This window comes from Glycine soja, chromosome 13 (assembly GCF_004193775.1).
Source record: "Glycine soja cultivar W05 chromosome 13, ASM419377v2, whole genome shotgun sequence".
Taxonomy (NCBI): Eukaryota; Viridiplantae; Streptophyta; class Magnoliopsida; order Fabales; family Fabaceae; genus Glycine; species Glycine soja.
In genome coordinates this window covers 25,996,272-26,012,129 of record NC_041014.1, presented here as the reverse complement: position 1 = coordinate 26,012,129, position 15,858 = coordinate 25,996,272, and the positions used below count along the sequence as shown (strand labels likewise).

The 15,858-nt window shown below is 33.2% G+C and overlaps 1 protein-coding gene across 1 annotated transcript; it reads right to left on the bottom strand.

Moving 5' to 3' along the window:
• Window positions 1–538: 538 nt before the first annotated feature.
• Window positions 539–14,274, bottom strand: LOC114382774 (pantothenate kinase 2-like). The gene is made up of 22 exons (XM_028342383.1): window positions 13,397–14,274; window positions 12,556–12,768; window positions 12,328–12,380; window positions 11,951–12,067; window positions 11,317–11,436; window positions 10,852–10,946; window positions 10,675–10,768; window positions 10,395–10,526; window positions 9,407–9,519; window positions 9,120–9,312; window positions 7,769–7,980; window positions 6,584–6,628; window positions 6,446–6,494; window positions 5,770–5,852; window positions 4,426–4,542; window positions 3,922–3,985; window positions 3,495–3,641; window positions 3,255–3,395; window positions 2,807–2,890; window positions 1,535–1,729; window positions 1,371–1,442; window positions 539–877 (listed from the first exon to the last, which is right to left on the bottom strand). The coding sequence occupies exons 1-22, from the start codon at window positions 13,698–13,700 to the stop codon at window positions 788–790; spliced, it is 2,733 nt and encodes a 910-aa protein (XP_028198184.1). The 5' UTR covers window positions 13,701–14,274; the 3' UTR covers window positions 539–787.
• Between the last annotated feature and the right edge of the window lie 1,584 nt (window positions 14,275–15,858).

The following is a 15,858-nucleotide window of genomic DNA, read 5'->3' as shown; positions in this document are numbered from 1 at the left end:
TAACCTAACATAGCCGACTTCAATCTCCCTGGGATGACAAAATGCATGCGTAATTTGAAATCTTGCAAGAATCTTGTGGAGTATACACGTATTGGTGAGTGGTATGCAATGCAATGATGGACAGAGCTATTGGAGTCTTCCCAGATTAAAGCCTAAATTGGGATCTAGAGTCCAGACTATTGACAATTTTTTGGATTTTTATCACACTATACTTTGGACTTTTACATACACTGATTATGCTCTTTGAACAATTAGATTTAGAGAGTGTGGCATATGCATTTGATCAACTAAATTCTATTTAGTAAAATATATTATATATTATTTAAAGATGTGGGATTTTTGCTAGATTTGAAATTTTCTCAACATTATTAGAGAAATTAACGAAAATGTTAGTAAAAATATTAAAATTAATGAGATAAAAGTTTTTCATTCTGATAGTTAAAATATAATTACATAAATGTGAGTTATTTTGTTCAATGCAAAAACTAATTAATTTTAGACCCGTAAATTTTAAAAATCGAACTTAAGATATGAATACTTATCTAAAATTACATTAGCTGATATTTTTAAATCTAACATAAATCCAAATAAACTAATGCACAAAACTAATATTAAAAACCATGGAGTTAAAAAGCTACATTTTAACTCTTATTCTCCAAGCTCGGATGTTCCCTGTGCACAGAAACAAAAAGTACAAGGTAAAATTTTATACACAATTATCCTTGAGGATTCTTTCATTCACCCCCAAGTATGCCATGTATTAGACAATCAGCGATCATAGAAGCTTTCAACTTGCAGGCTCGTATTTGCAAATACAATCATATATGTTCCCTTTAACCAATTTTTCTGCCAATCTCTGGTTTTTCACCATTGCAAGCTGCCAAAAATAATTTTAAATAAATAAATACAGACGGTAGAAGGGAGAAAGATATGTATCAAATAGACCACCCTCATCAACAGAACACCATTAACATAATATATTAATATTGGCTCGCATGTAAGTCTAACTATCAACATAAAAAGATGTGATCAAGTATAGTACAGACACATCAACAAAGGTACACAATGACATGAGATCCTGAAATTGATTATTAGAAATCATAAGAATTAAGGATAAAAAACGCATGTATAATTCTAGATGTGGCTGACTGGTGAGAAAAAGAATGCATATGAAGAATCGTAATCCGTTAATGATCATGAATTATGTAACAACCCCAAGTAATTAGACAATTGTCATAGACAAGATGACAATATAGTTTAGAGAAGAATTAGCTCCGTAAACTCTAAACCAAAACCCCATGATGAAAAACGCCAGATTAAATTCATCTAACAACAATAATAGCTATTAGCCATAAACCAGATGATATTACCTTTAAAGCATCCTGCTTAAACAGAGCATTTAGGTTAGTATGAAGTGCTCTCCCCATCCCTTCCAAAATTATCTGCAAATAAAGAAGCTTGATTAGAATAACTTTCTTCTTGAACTTCTTAGATACACAGTAATTTTATCAAATAAACAGATTGAGTCTCCCACCAGATCAGCATCTTTTGCAGCAGCAGCTAGCTCAGAGCTGACCTGCCTTAGGTCTATACATGGACTACCACACCCGTTCTCAACAACCATCAAGGGGACTGAAGATGAATTTTCCTTAGAGCTGTCTGAAGTATTAATCATTGCATCCACAAGCAAGCCTCCAGCTTCAGCAGCTCGCCTTAGAATGTCACAATGCTGTAAACTAGAAGAATTAGTTCAACTGAAGGATGATTTAATCATGATAAAATCAATAATAGAGATTAAACATGATGTTCATTACAGATGAGTGAAGGGCACAACTAAACTCCAAAAGCAAACTCAAGGCGAAAGAATTGCCCGAGCCTTATATAAGGAGTATTTTGGTCATATTCCTAAATAATGTAAGACATATTAAGACACCCTTCACACTCGAGGCTGCACATCTAGAATGTGAAGTCTGCAGGATTGAACATTTTCGGGATGTCCAACATCAGGGTTGGATAGGCTCCGAAACCATATTAAAAATGGGTTAAAGTCTAACTCAACCCCTAAAAGCCAACTCAAGAGGGGAGGATTGCCCAAACCTAGTAAGTAGTAGTTTGGCCATAGTCCATGCTAATGTAGGGCATCTTAACAAACAAGGTCAACGGTATTGGAAACTTCTACTGACTCTTTAATAGATATTAAACATTACACAAATGATGTCTATTCATTCTTTTTGTAATCACATCGAATGCTATACCACTTTATTTCAATTGTAAGGAAGATTTACATAACAAGAAAATAAAATATAAACATTATTCCAATTCCAATTCATACATTAATGCATCATTTTATTTGTAAGAATAGACAAAATAAAAGGGTTAGCCTATCTAATAAAAACCTTACTTTCCTGGCATGGCACTCTGCATTTAATGGAAATTTCAGCACCTTTTGTATCTTTAGTCATTGTGTTCAAATAATTTATTCATTCTTAATTACTTGTGTGGACCAAGGAAGCTCAAGGGGGGAGGACTGCCAAAGTCTTATTAGATGTATTGATACCATATTCCTAACCAATGTAGCAAAACTTAACAATTTCTTCAACATAAACACAAATGGAATTTAATTGCAAGAATGATCTCACTAATCACTAGGACTTTAGTGGGCAAAGCATGTTCCCTCAAAGGGGATAAAAACAAATAGAGGTATATGAATGATGGTGAGGACATCCAGACGAAATTTATAATGGACTCAAACATAAAATATAACAGACAAAATTAGAGTTCACAAAAAAAAAAAAAATACACAAACCTTGGCAGCCTCAGCTACAATATCTGGAAGCTCCATTGCAGTGACATCATTTAAGGCAGGAAGTGAGTTTGCAACCAGAACTACCTGGAAGAACACATACATTTTTATTATAGTAACGGCATACACTTAAAGGGATCAGCCAAAGTAACAAAGATCAATCAAAAGTTAGCTTGAAATATGAAACCATGAAATTCATAAAGAAGAAACCATTTTGAGTAAGTAGGCATATTTCACATTTGAGACTGAGCTACCAATAGATCTTAATATTATCTATGAACAGGAAATTCAACTATCAGCAGAACATTTTTAGTAAGCCAAAACATTTATTATTAGTAGTAATAGTTGAAATTCAAATCAAATTGTTATAATTATTATTGAAAGGGGAACACTTAAAGAACAAAAACTGTGTGGTCCAATGCATAATCCAAAATAAAGGAAGTCAACTTACTTCAGTTCCACGGCGGAGGAGCTCCCTAGCCAGTGGAAGCATCCCTAGAACAATGTCAGCACCTGAGTTATCTACGAAAAGTAAAGCCCTCTTATGACAGGGCATTTTCATTCTCTCTTTAAACTCATCAAAATCATCCACCTACATTCGAAATAGTTAGCTTAGTATTCAACCATCAACTGTGGTGAATAAATTCAGAAATCAAGTACCCTAACCAACAATATGTTTAACTTCACCTACCCGCCAAGGTCTACGCATTTTATTGCGACTCATTCTATAAATTTCGATAATAGTTCCTTTATGATAGAGATCCACACATGCACGAGATCCCCAATCAAAAATATTTGCTGCAAGAACACCTTCAATTAGCGTAAGCAGCCTTGATTCCTGAAACAAAGGATGGTTTTAGATTACAGGCAACATAATTTTATGAGTACAAAAAATACTACATATTTTACATGAATGAACCAGTGTGCTATCAGCATAAAGCTAACTCGTGCAGTTATACTGTCACCCAAAATAATGGATTTGTCAAACACATTTTCTTCAAAAGGGACTAGTGCACTAATTAGATATACTACCAGTCATAATACAATACATGAAAGAATAATATTGACTCCTCCCAATCCCAACACACTAAATACAGAGGATTATTAGTCAGGCATACCTCATCCATACTATCAAGTTCCACCAGCAAGTCAGGTAAAACAGCAAGCGATGCCTCATTTTCCCTATTTTACACACAATCCACACAAATAAAGTTGTTATAAAAATGTAAGAAATTGTCTGCAGAATTTGGGTATGAAAATGACAACAAATGAAGTTTACATTGCCAGAATGAATTCCTTTATTAAAGAATATTTATATATTACAAAAAAAAAATGTGAGCCTTAGCACAACAGAGAAGTTGATGTCTTATGATTAGGTCATAGGATATAGTCATTGTAACAGATCCTCTGCTTATGCAGGTAAGCATTGGGCCATGTAGATATGATCCACATCCAACCCAGATCCCATGGCGTGAACAAATGCAGCTAATTTCTTCTGAGCTAAGTAAATTGCTTTTGGACAATTTGCACTCATAACAAGGGACTCATAAGGCAATCAGCTACATCAAGAACCCAAGTAAATACCTCAGTTTTACAGCTTCATAAGGAAAAAACGTGATTACCTCTGCTTTATACTTCTATAGGCATCAGCAAACTGAAATTCCCTCAAGCACTCTTCCCTCATTTCCAAGAGATTGGCGAGGCCTAACTTCCCATATGCTGAAGGCTCCTCCATCAGCCTATTCAGTTGGTGTGGATGTTTGATCAGTAAAAAAAGCTTATGCCAAGTAAAGTCTGACTTTTTTTGAAAGAAAAAAAAGCTTATGCTAAGTCAAGTCAATGAATTTTAAAATTATATTAAACATAACAAATACAACAATAAAAATAATGCTACAAAACTGATCTGAAAGGACACTCAGGAGCTTTATATTTCAGTGTATATGCAACAACCTGCATTTCACAAGAGATTTAAGAAGCTAGTTCTTAGTCGACCCATTTTGTGCTTCATCTGAATACTTATTTAATGGAAGTTTACACAAATTTCGTAGCTCTATTTGAGCAATTGTTTTCTATTATCCTGTGGTATTCATGAATTAGTAAGGGATTGAATTGAGGGAAAGTTTCTTCATTATGTTCTTGTGAGGAAAAACACAATTGGTGCAGTGATTCAAGCTCGTGGGAGTTTGTTGTGTACTTGAAACAACATTAGGAGATAAAGTTCTCAAGCTTGGCTAAGAGAGCAGATTTAAGTCATAAGCTGCCACCTAAACACAATGAATTTGGTTTGCACTCTCATCTATACCTATTCTCTTTAACTTGAAATACTTGATTATTTAATTAGCAATGTCTTATGTTGGTGATTTGAATTTAATATTACATGAAAATTTGACCTCATATTTCCTCAACTCAGTTGAAATTTTCATAAAATAGATTACTTTCAAAGAATGTTGTGTTAAGAACCAATATCCCTCACCTCTTGGTTCCCATTTTTCAATCCAATGCAATTTCTCTAACTTATATCATCAAGCATACATGGGCCTTTCTCTTCACGTGCTTTCAAAGGAGAAAGAGTTATGTACTACAAAATTAAAAGTGCAGGTGTGGGACAGGGTAGGAGATCAAAGTACCCAAAGTTGTTATAGCAAATTTGACATGATCTGTGGAGTATATATCCCAGGTAAAAGCAAGTCAGCTGCATCCAAAATTAGATTCATGGTTCTCAGAAACTTAAGTTGCTTATCATAATTTCATTTTGTTATTATGAGTCTCAAAAACAATGAAATATGCTGCAAGAGCACTTAACCCATAATAAATCTTTAAGACTAATCCAACTGATTAAAGAGAAACAACACAAAAAAACTCTCAAAGGATTCTTAAACAAGTTCACATCAAGATAAGCTGAGCTACCCATGCATCATCAATAATGATTGTAAGCCATCAAAACAGGAATGTTGTATCAATATTACCTTGCCAAGTGAGCTGAAAATGCACGAGCAAAAGCATCACCCCTTCTTTTGGCATCATCAGTTCCACCTTCACTTGCTACAGCCTATCATATTTTAATTGGGAATCTCAAAGTCATATACTACTTTCTAACAATTTGGATTTCACAGTTTGCTTCCAACAAGATGGTCCATGCATTAGGAGTTGGAACTAAACAAAAGACTAAGTAAGCCAAGGTATGAATCCAGCCCTTCAATAAACTCAATGCATAACTAAGAGCCAGTCTAGTTTGAGAAAATATTTTGCTTTCATTTGTAGTTTCACTATTTTCTTTATATATATATATCTTGCATTCACTTTGTTTCCTGTTTTTAAATATTCAAAAACATTTTTTTTATTTTCATTATTTCCTATACAAATCTTCAAAGACATGAAACAAAGTAAAAACAATGTAGCATTTTTGTAATTATTAGTAAAACAAGAAATGAAAATAAAATATTTTATCAAACCAGACAGAAATTACAAAACATAAGAAGTATACAAAAGCAATTACATTGCGTGATCCAACTGATTTCCAGAAAAAATATGAAAGCCAAAGTATAAGCAATATTTTTCAGCAATAAATGTCAAACATTTGAGGAATATAAGGAGACAAAAGCATGAACACTAGGGGTTTCAACTTTCAAAACAATTGATTACCTTGTCCACAAGATCTGGCAAGTGCTCTGATAAAATGGTGAGCCAATATCTACATCAGATACAAATTGTGTTAACTTCAGAAGAAACACTACAAATTACGAAGCCCTAGTGAGCGTTAAATAAAAGTAATTTCCTTACTCTAATTCACTATGATCTGAGAGATCAATCGTATTGGGATCATACCTATAAAGAGGCAATTTAAAAAACAACAAAAGATTAATAACTGATATCATATCATATAATCATATAAAACTGAATAATTGATGAGTGAGCAAACAAATCATAGTCAATAACTACAAAGAAAACATAAGTGACATGAGTGGTTTGTTATAGAGGATCTTGACCTTCAAATCTTACATGAATGATCAAGATAGAAAATTACTTAAAGTAAATTGATAATAAAGATTTACTTGTACAATAATCCAGTATATATCATAGTTATCAATCTTGGATACCAGTGCACAACAGCTAGCTCTGAAAATACTATGGCAGGAAGCGAGATGGCAGCTATTTTAAATATTATAATACAAACTAGATAATTTATACTACATATATAAATACTAAAACAAGAAAAACAAAACTAAAGAAATTCATGATAAATAAAGTCACAGTTTACACACCCAACTGCCATGGTAATGAAGTAAAAAAAGAAAGACGATGGTGAAATTAGTGGAAAAAGAACCTAACAGATTAGATAAAAATTACCAGAATGTGAACTGGGAAGTTAAGAGGAAGAAAATAACAGAATGTGAACTAAGAATTTTAAAAGAAGAAAAAAGAAATGAAGACAGTAAAAAAGAATCCTATAATGGGTGAAAGAACAGAGGTCAAAACAAAGGTAACTTTTGTGGAATGGTCAAGGAAGAAGGGTTTTAAATACTATTTTGTTTCTAAAGCAAAAAATGCATTAGAAAAAGGGAAAGAAATCAGAATTTCACCCAAAAAACCCTAAACAACATTGTTTCAGGCTAAAAATGGATTTTTGAAGTTATATTATGGTAGCACTGCTATAGGATGCAAAAAGCTGCTATTTTGGCCGCTATTTAGGTTGCAATGGCCACCAATGAAAACCAATCCACTGTTTGAATCAGATAGCAGCCCAGGGCCACTCCACTCTGTAATTATGCTATAGCACCACTATACCTTGCTGTTGACTACTACAGTATATATATGTATGTATGGATATGTATATCTGCATATAGTCATACACACATGTAGCTTTATTGCCATCTTTGGTGATATAAACTACCAAAACAAATAAAACATGGGCAACCCAATAGATGGAAAATGGTTAATCTCAGAGCATTCAGCAATCATGCTTACAATTTTGGGTCTGCTAGTAATGGAAACACCTCCAACGTTGGTACTAGATGGAGAACACCGACATTTAGAGCACTTGCATCAGATCGCAGAGTATTTCCTTTGGACAAAGGAACTTCAAAACCCCCAAGCCCGGTAGTTCCAGCAAGTGGAGTCATTGGCACAGGTGCAGTAATCTCAGTTCCCTTCTGCAAAAACTTCTCCATCCACGAAATCTGCATTGAAAACTCTAAATCACATAAAATTTTCTAATAGATTGAGCCCCTTAAGAAAATGATCCCCAATGACATCAGATTCATAATGATCTAGAAGAATTCACAAGAAATGGCAAGATAAATCTATCAAGAATTCAAACCAAAACCTAATCAGGGTGAGAGAAATGGAGAAAGCGAGAGAAAAATGTGTTAAAGAGAGAGGGAGAGAGAAAAAAGAAAGAGGAAGGAAACTGACTCAGAATTCTAGACTTGAACTGAATATGAAAAAGAACTTCATGATTATAGTGATAAAGTTTTGGATTTTATTATGATGATCGGTGATCGGTTACTTGCAGTGACGTGCAACTGATTCAGAAGGTAACCTGTAACTAATTCTGGAAGTTAGTGACAGCTGTATAACTGAATGAATAGACTGATAATAGTCTGGTGTAAGTGTAATGGAGTGAACAGTAATTAATGCTAAGACCCATGGAGATGTTACTATAATACCACATAACCATACTCTTAATAGATACAATGTAACAACTCCCTTTCCTTCTATACATTCTAATTATAAGCACATCTATAATTAGAATTTAATTGTTCTTTTATTTCAAAGTTCAAACAATAATAGCACAGGAAACATGCACTTCTGATTATAAATAACTTTTAGTTCTTTCCTTTTCAATTTATGATTTCACACTAGATATTTAGAGGTACTTTCATCATTCACTTCTATGTTCCATAATTTTGTCCTTAGGACCTATCCAAATTGCTAGGCAATTGTTCCAACTCCATAAAATATGATTCCAGGGGAAATTATTAAAAATTATTCCAGAGAATCTCATCAGTGGAGTTACTTTAGCGATTTTATTATTGCCACTTCACGAAAAACATCTAACACAAAAAAGTGGGACCTTGTTGATGGTAATGGAATTGATGCTCCCTTAAAAAAAACACATTAAATTGACTTAAAAATCATGGATGTTAGGATTAACTTTTGTTGAAAAGCTGTCTTTGTGGAAAGCTAAGCAAAACCAAACATACTAAAACCATAATTGAGAAGTTAAGCAAAAAACATCTAAAGATTATCCATATATCTAAGGCAGAGTCAGCAGACAACGAACATAAATTAGATATTTGCCATCCCTATCACTTGCCTTCTCATTTAAATCTCCAAGTGGTGGGCCATGAATCTTGCCTCCTGTATATGGAGCTCCCATTGGAAACCTTTCCACCAACTGATGCACCATGAGGTCATCTAAGCCATGCTTCTCATAACTCATAAATGCACCTAAAGCTCCCAGAAATCCTTCATGTCGCAAGAACATTGCTTGTGCTTCCCCATTAGACCTAAATGAACAGTAATAAAAATACAAGTCAATGCAGTATTTTTAAGTAAAAAATAAAAATATAGCTATGTCAAGTTTTTAGAAATTTTATGTACCAGAAATGTACAGCAAAAGAAATAGTGTCCATGGTATAGGCATGACCCCTTATAAAAAATCCTCCAAAAAAGATTCGCTTCAACCGAAATCGCAATGCATTCAAATAAGCTATCTACGCAGAGATGAAAAGAACACTGGTCAGGTAAATAATGAAGTAGAACATGAAAATTACTGAAGCTGGATGCCTGATAATGCTTCCATGTATCACCCAAAACTAGTCTTAAAGATCATCTTCACAGATTGGAATTGCCACAATGTTTTCTTTAGGTTGCATTTACATCAAACAAAACTATTTCTGGAACATCTTACAAGGAAAATAATAAATTTAAAAATCAATGTATTCTCTCTTAAATCTTGGGAGAAAAGGGTTGGAAAATTTTCAAAGAACTAGTATAAAATTTTGTAAATATAAATTGATTAATTAAAAGAAAAAATTAACTTTTTTGCATTTGTAGAAAAGATTCTAGAAAGAGTATATTCTTTCATCAATCATTTCTATAAATGTTGCTAGAGATAGAAAGCCATTCATGAGCCTCAGCCAACTTAAGCTTGGGAGAGATGGCCTTTTGAAATGATATCAGAGGCTCTATGTAGTCAAGAATTTAAATCATCCTGCCCCCATTAAGGTAGAATGAGATTATCCATAATTCAAGCTCTAAGAGTTCTTGCATGAGGGGTATGTTAAGTAAAATAGATAATAGAACCATTAATTAGCCTCCAACTAAAGCTCAAGCTCTTAAGCAAGCTGGTCTTCAACACATTTATTTTAAGTGAAATTTGACAATATTCAATTAACTAAATATGAAGAACCTCATTTTTACATGTCTAGTTTATAAAACTGTTCCTTGATATTTTAAATAATGAATTGAATAATAGGATAATCTGATTGAAACAGTGTATATTTTAACCAATAATTTTTTCAATGTGCATATTTTTGGCAGTTATATTTATGTATGAAAATGGATAAAATTACAATAGTCACCTCACCTGGCCAATATTGTATGAAATCATCCGTAGAAGAGAGAGTGATATGTCTTCAGGTCTGTACTCTTCAAGTTCTTTTTTTTCTGATATTGTTTTGCCGAAACTTGAAGCAATAGTGGAAGCTGATAGGCCAATCTAGTATTGTTTATACCAGGAAAACTCAGTTGGTTGATAGAAAGTATGAAATGATTCATATTTTTCTACTCTATACAGTTAATTTGGAACAACTTCTCTTTATATGATGAATATTTATAGGGGAATTAGAACAAATGCAAAAATTTACCTTAGAATAGTCCAAACCCCCATAAATGTCCCCAACTAGCATGTCCATAGTTCTATTATCTCCTTTCTGACTCAGCTCAAGCAACTCATCAAAACTGGAATTCATTTCAACACCTTGTCAATATTCAATAGTTCAAATATAGAAGTAAACCAAAATAATAAGTCAAATGAAAATGACCTCTTGCACTTTGTTAACAGTCTTCCCAAACCCCAATAAGTACCACCACCAACATTTGTCCCACTAACCCTCTCAAATTTTCCATCCCCATCAACCTATATCAACAGAAATTGAAAATACAGATCAGAACCTGTTAATCTTTGGGCTCATTTTTGGAATTTGGATAAACTTCTCAATAAGTACTTACAAGAGAAGAAAATTGGAAGATAAAATGGATCAAACTTCTCGCACCAGTTAAAATCACCATATGTACCTCAACTTTTTTAAAAGAACCCTCATTTAACTTCTCCAAAAGCTAAAATGCATAAGTTAATTTTAACCTTTAGGAGAAATTTGATTCAGTTTACCTCATATTTTCTTCTCCTACAAGTGTTGGTTGAGAAGTTTATCCAAATTTACTTTTTATTAAATAATATCCAAAGAGCTCAAAAGTTTAATTAAATTAGGAAACAAGACAAAATGTACCTTGATCATACTAACACCAGATCCAATATTAACCAGAAGATAAGGGAATAAATCATTAGGATCAATTTGAACAAACTCTTTGTGGCCCTCCATGTGTGTGAAAGCTTCATGACGAATTGCCTACTAAGTGGTAGAACTTCTAATCAGAAATTATTGACAGTGAAAAAGAAAAAATACAGATCAGTCAACAAGAAAAATTAATACCATAAAACATACTGTTCAAATATTTCAAACTAAAAGGTGGAATTACCACAAGTCAACAACAGAAAGGTTTAACATAGTTCTCAATCAGATCTTGGTTGGTAGCAAGAACCATAAAATGTCAAGAAGGAAAACTCGGTAAGGAGTAATAGTCAACTATAGCTGTATAGAAATTCACACACAACACAAGGACTGTCCAGTCTTGCCAATCAATTGGCTCTTTACCTTTAAAACAAGGGGAAAGAACAATAACTTGACTTGAAAAAGAAGCAAAGTTAAAGACAAACTACAGTTTTTCTTTAATCTTTATTTCTTATTGACTATTTGAATTAGTAGAAGTAAGAGTAGTGATTCAAAATACACAATCTATCATCCTATCTAGCTGACCAAAATAAAATACAACTGAAACAAACAATTTGAAACAGGGTTCCACCTTAAGCAAGAAATTTGCTCCTGCCACGAGACAATTCATTTCATCTTCTTTGTCAAGACTAACCCCAAGTCTTTCTTTGAAAAGGTCAGCATACTTGTATGCTCCACCTCCAGTAGCCTTTGACACAAAATGAATGCATCAATATAGTATTTCAACAGCATCAGTGTAAAAGACAAGCAGAAAAGTAGTTGTTATCCTTTTTGCGACAACTACATCTACATGTGATAAGTAGCAAAAAGATACAGTTTCATTCATGCAATCTCAAATAAATTAAAATTAATGATTTGAAGAAATGATATACTCAGAAAAATGATAATGGAATCTAGCTTCTGAGTCTTCTGAATTAACCTAAAAAGCAGTCAAAGACGCATAGTTACCTTAATTATGCCATTCTGGTCAGTCACACCATCAGAGTAATGTGACTCCAACCCTATAAGCAAGAAATTAAGTTCAAAATTACCAATTCATTCAGTCGTGTACTAAAAAAATTTAGTTGAATTAACATAGGACCAAGAAGATTATAAATGATATTGAATAGTACTATTTTAACAAACAAATGTGGAAAAGAGACTTATAAAAGTAGTAAACTAAGCAAGACTATATACCACCACAGTGAAGCTGCTTAGAATAAATGAAATCCAAGCACTCATTAATCTTTCTCGTTTCAAACTTCACAAAGTGAAGCCTTCCACCAAGAATAGGGAAGCTTCTCCTGTTACCATTAGAAAGCCCCAATCGCTCCTTCACACTTCTCTTCCTTTTATCATCCGCTGATTGGTCTTCATGTCTTGAAAAGTAAACCAACTTTATCAGAGATCCTGCCCATATAATCAGATAAGATTAGTTTCAGAGTTCAGACATGTTTCACATGCTACCAGCCATTTATTTTCCTTAAAATTAATTAAATTAATAGAGAATTTAGTCAATTTACCTATTATACTTCATTAAGTATAAAACAAAACTATGAAGAACCCAAAAAGAAAAAGAAAAAAACTGTTCTAGACACTGTCATAGAATTAATTTATTTATTCTTTTTGTCCCCAAGATAGACCTCAAAGAACAGCGTAAAAATACCAGAAATAAGGGACACAACCAGGTCTAAACCCCAAAGAATGATACAAAACGAGAAGAAAAGATAACAAAGAAAGAACCCTTTAAGGTTAAATAAGGGAAGGTCTCAAAAGATGATAGAAATTGCCAATTCTAACACTTAAACTCCCACCAAAACAGAAACCCAACAAAAACCACTTGGCATCAACAGGAACCGAACCAAATATAATCATATAACATAGATGGTAAGCAATAAGGGCAAACAATTTTCAAACAAGAAAACAAAACATTAAAAGAAAAACACCAAAAAACTGTACTTCACCTCACATTACCTCTCATACCAAAAGCCATGAAACGTGAATTCTAATTCTAATAAATAAGCACTATATAATATACCTCCAATGTCAAGAGCAAGATGAGACAAATCATCAGATTGATTAGGCAACAAAATGGTGGGATACTTCTCCTCCACATTCCCTTGAATCTCAGCTTTGCTCACATCAAGTTGAGGCCTCGAACCCGACCGGTGGATCGAATTGCCTGCCGTGGGAGCCATGTCACTCCCCACTTGTTTCCGCGTGTTGTTGTTGTTGTTGTTGTTCCCCTCAGTCTCTTCTTTCTGTTTCTGCAATTTCTCTTCTTCTTCTTCGATAATTCCAAGAAGTTGTTGTTGTTGTTGGTTTTGAACAGAACCAGCCATTTTTATATATGAAAATGGATCAGAACCACCCAAATAAACCAAAACCCCACCAACCTGCCTCCTTTACTCTCCCTATATTTGGCGGCACTGGTCCTGTGCCTGTCCTAGATTCAAACAAACAATCAAAGCTAATATTTTATCCACTCTTCCATCGTGCTATAAATAAATAAAATATAACAATTAATATATAAATATAATGTCAATTACTATTTACTACTACAGTTACTACTAGTATATAATAACATGGGATAACCGAGAAGCCATTTTCACGTTGATGAAATTATTATTAAATAAAAGAACGTGTTTGCAATTTGTGAATGGGATTTGGATGAATGAATGAATGAATGAATGAAAGGTGGGGATTGAATAGTGCAATAACGCGCCGATGAAACGGGTTTTGAATTTATTGAAAGCTAGGAGCTTGAGCCATGGGAGATTAATGAATAGTGTGAAAAGGACTTGAGTCAGAAAGTGTTCCCGGGATAGGATCAGTGAGATAAAGTGAACCTTCGATTTCAAAGGAGGAGAGAGAGAGAGAGAGAGAGAATGTGGTAATGCAATTGCAAAGTGCAAACGGTGCTATGCTATATATGCCTAACTGCCTATATATTATAATTGGTGTTGGAGACGGCGCGCGGATACTGATAAACTTACGCAAACAATAATGTCACATGTATGATAACATACCATTTTTTATATGTTTTTCATCAATTTTTAATCTTGTAATGTGACATATATCTCAAGATTTTGCTTTTTTTTTATAATCATATATCTTGAGATCTTGAGTTATTTTTTGTCATACAATGAATCTTATTTAAATATATTTTATTAGTTATTTTTAAATTAAATTTAAGTAATTAATTATAAATATTTTAATTATTAAATAACTAATATTAAAAATAAATATTTTGATAATTAAAATTTTTATTTATGACTTAAAGTTAAACCGACAAAAAATACATAGCATGCATAAGCAACAAAATATAAAACATTGACCATAAGCAAAAAAAATTATATCTTATCATTGGTGTGATTAAAACGTGTCTAAACATGTTTCACTAAATCTGTTTGAAATTATTGATGAACTTCTGTTATATACATGTAACATCTTGTTGATAGGTATGTAGCAAAGTCAAGAAGAGCACCATGAGATATGCTAATCTTTAAAATCTCTTCATCTATATGATCATAATCAACATCAACATTATCATTATATGTATCTTGTTTGTCTTCAACAATCATGTTATGCAATATAATGTATGTCAATATAATATTATTCATCGTATCGATGTGTCAGCTACGTGATGGACCACATATAATTGCAAATCGATATTTTAGCACACCAAATGCTCTCTCCACATTCTTTCTTGTCGATTCTTGACATTTTGCAAACAACTTTCTTTTTTTCTCCTTGTAGCATGGGGATGGTTTTCACAAAAGTGGCTTAATCAAGATAAATGTCATTTGTAAGATGGTATCCCATATTATATAGGGTTACATTAATTGTAAATTGCATTAGAGGAGCTTGACTTTCCAAAATGTGATTAAACATGGACAATTGGTTTAACACATTAATGTTATTGTTTGAACCTACAACTCCATAATATACATGTCAGATCCACAAGTCTTGTGAAGCGACGATTACAAGTATTACTATGGGTTTGCGATAATCACCTCTACGATATTGGTCTTGCCATGCAACTGGATAATTTTTTTTCCTAATGCATGCAATCAATAGAATTCAACATACCTAGAAACTCGTGTGTCTTTCCAATTTGTAACAGGTGATTGATGTCGTTATCATTTGGGCTTCTCAAGTACTCATCCCCAAATATCTGGTTCACGCCCTTTACAAAAGCTTATAAGCATTCAATTGCAGTGCATTCGACAATTCTAACATACTCATCAACATTATTAACAAGTGATCTATATATCAATATACGAATTGTTGCAGTGCACTTTTGCAATTGTGAAAGACCCTTTCTACCAGTTACATCATATCTCATTTGGAAATAGAGGTCATGATTACTGAGAATGTCTACAATTCAAAGGAATAAGTCTTCTGCATTCAAAACCTTCATCGAAAAAGCCTCTCTATGTATACAGAATTTTTAGAGTAGTCATTCAACAAGCCACTATGACCACCTTCACGATTGCG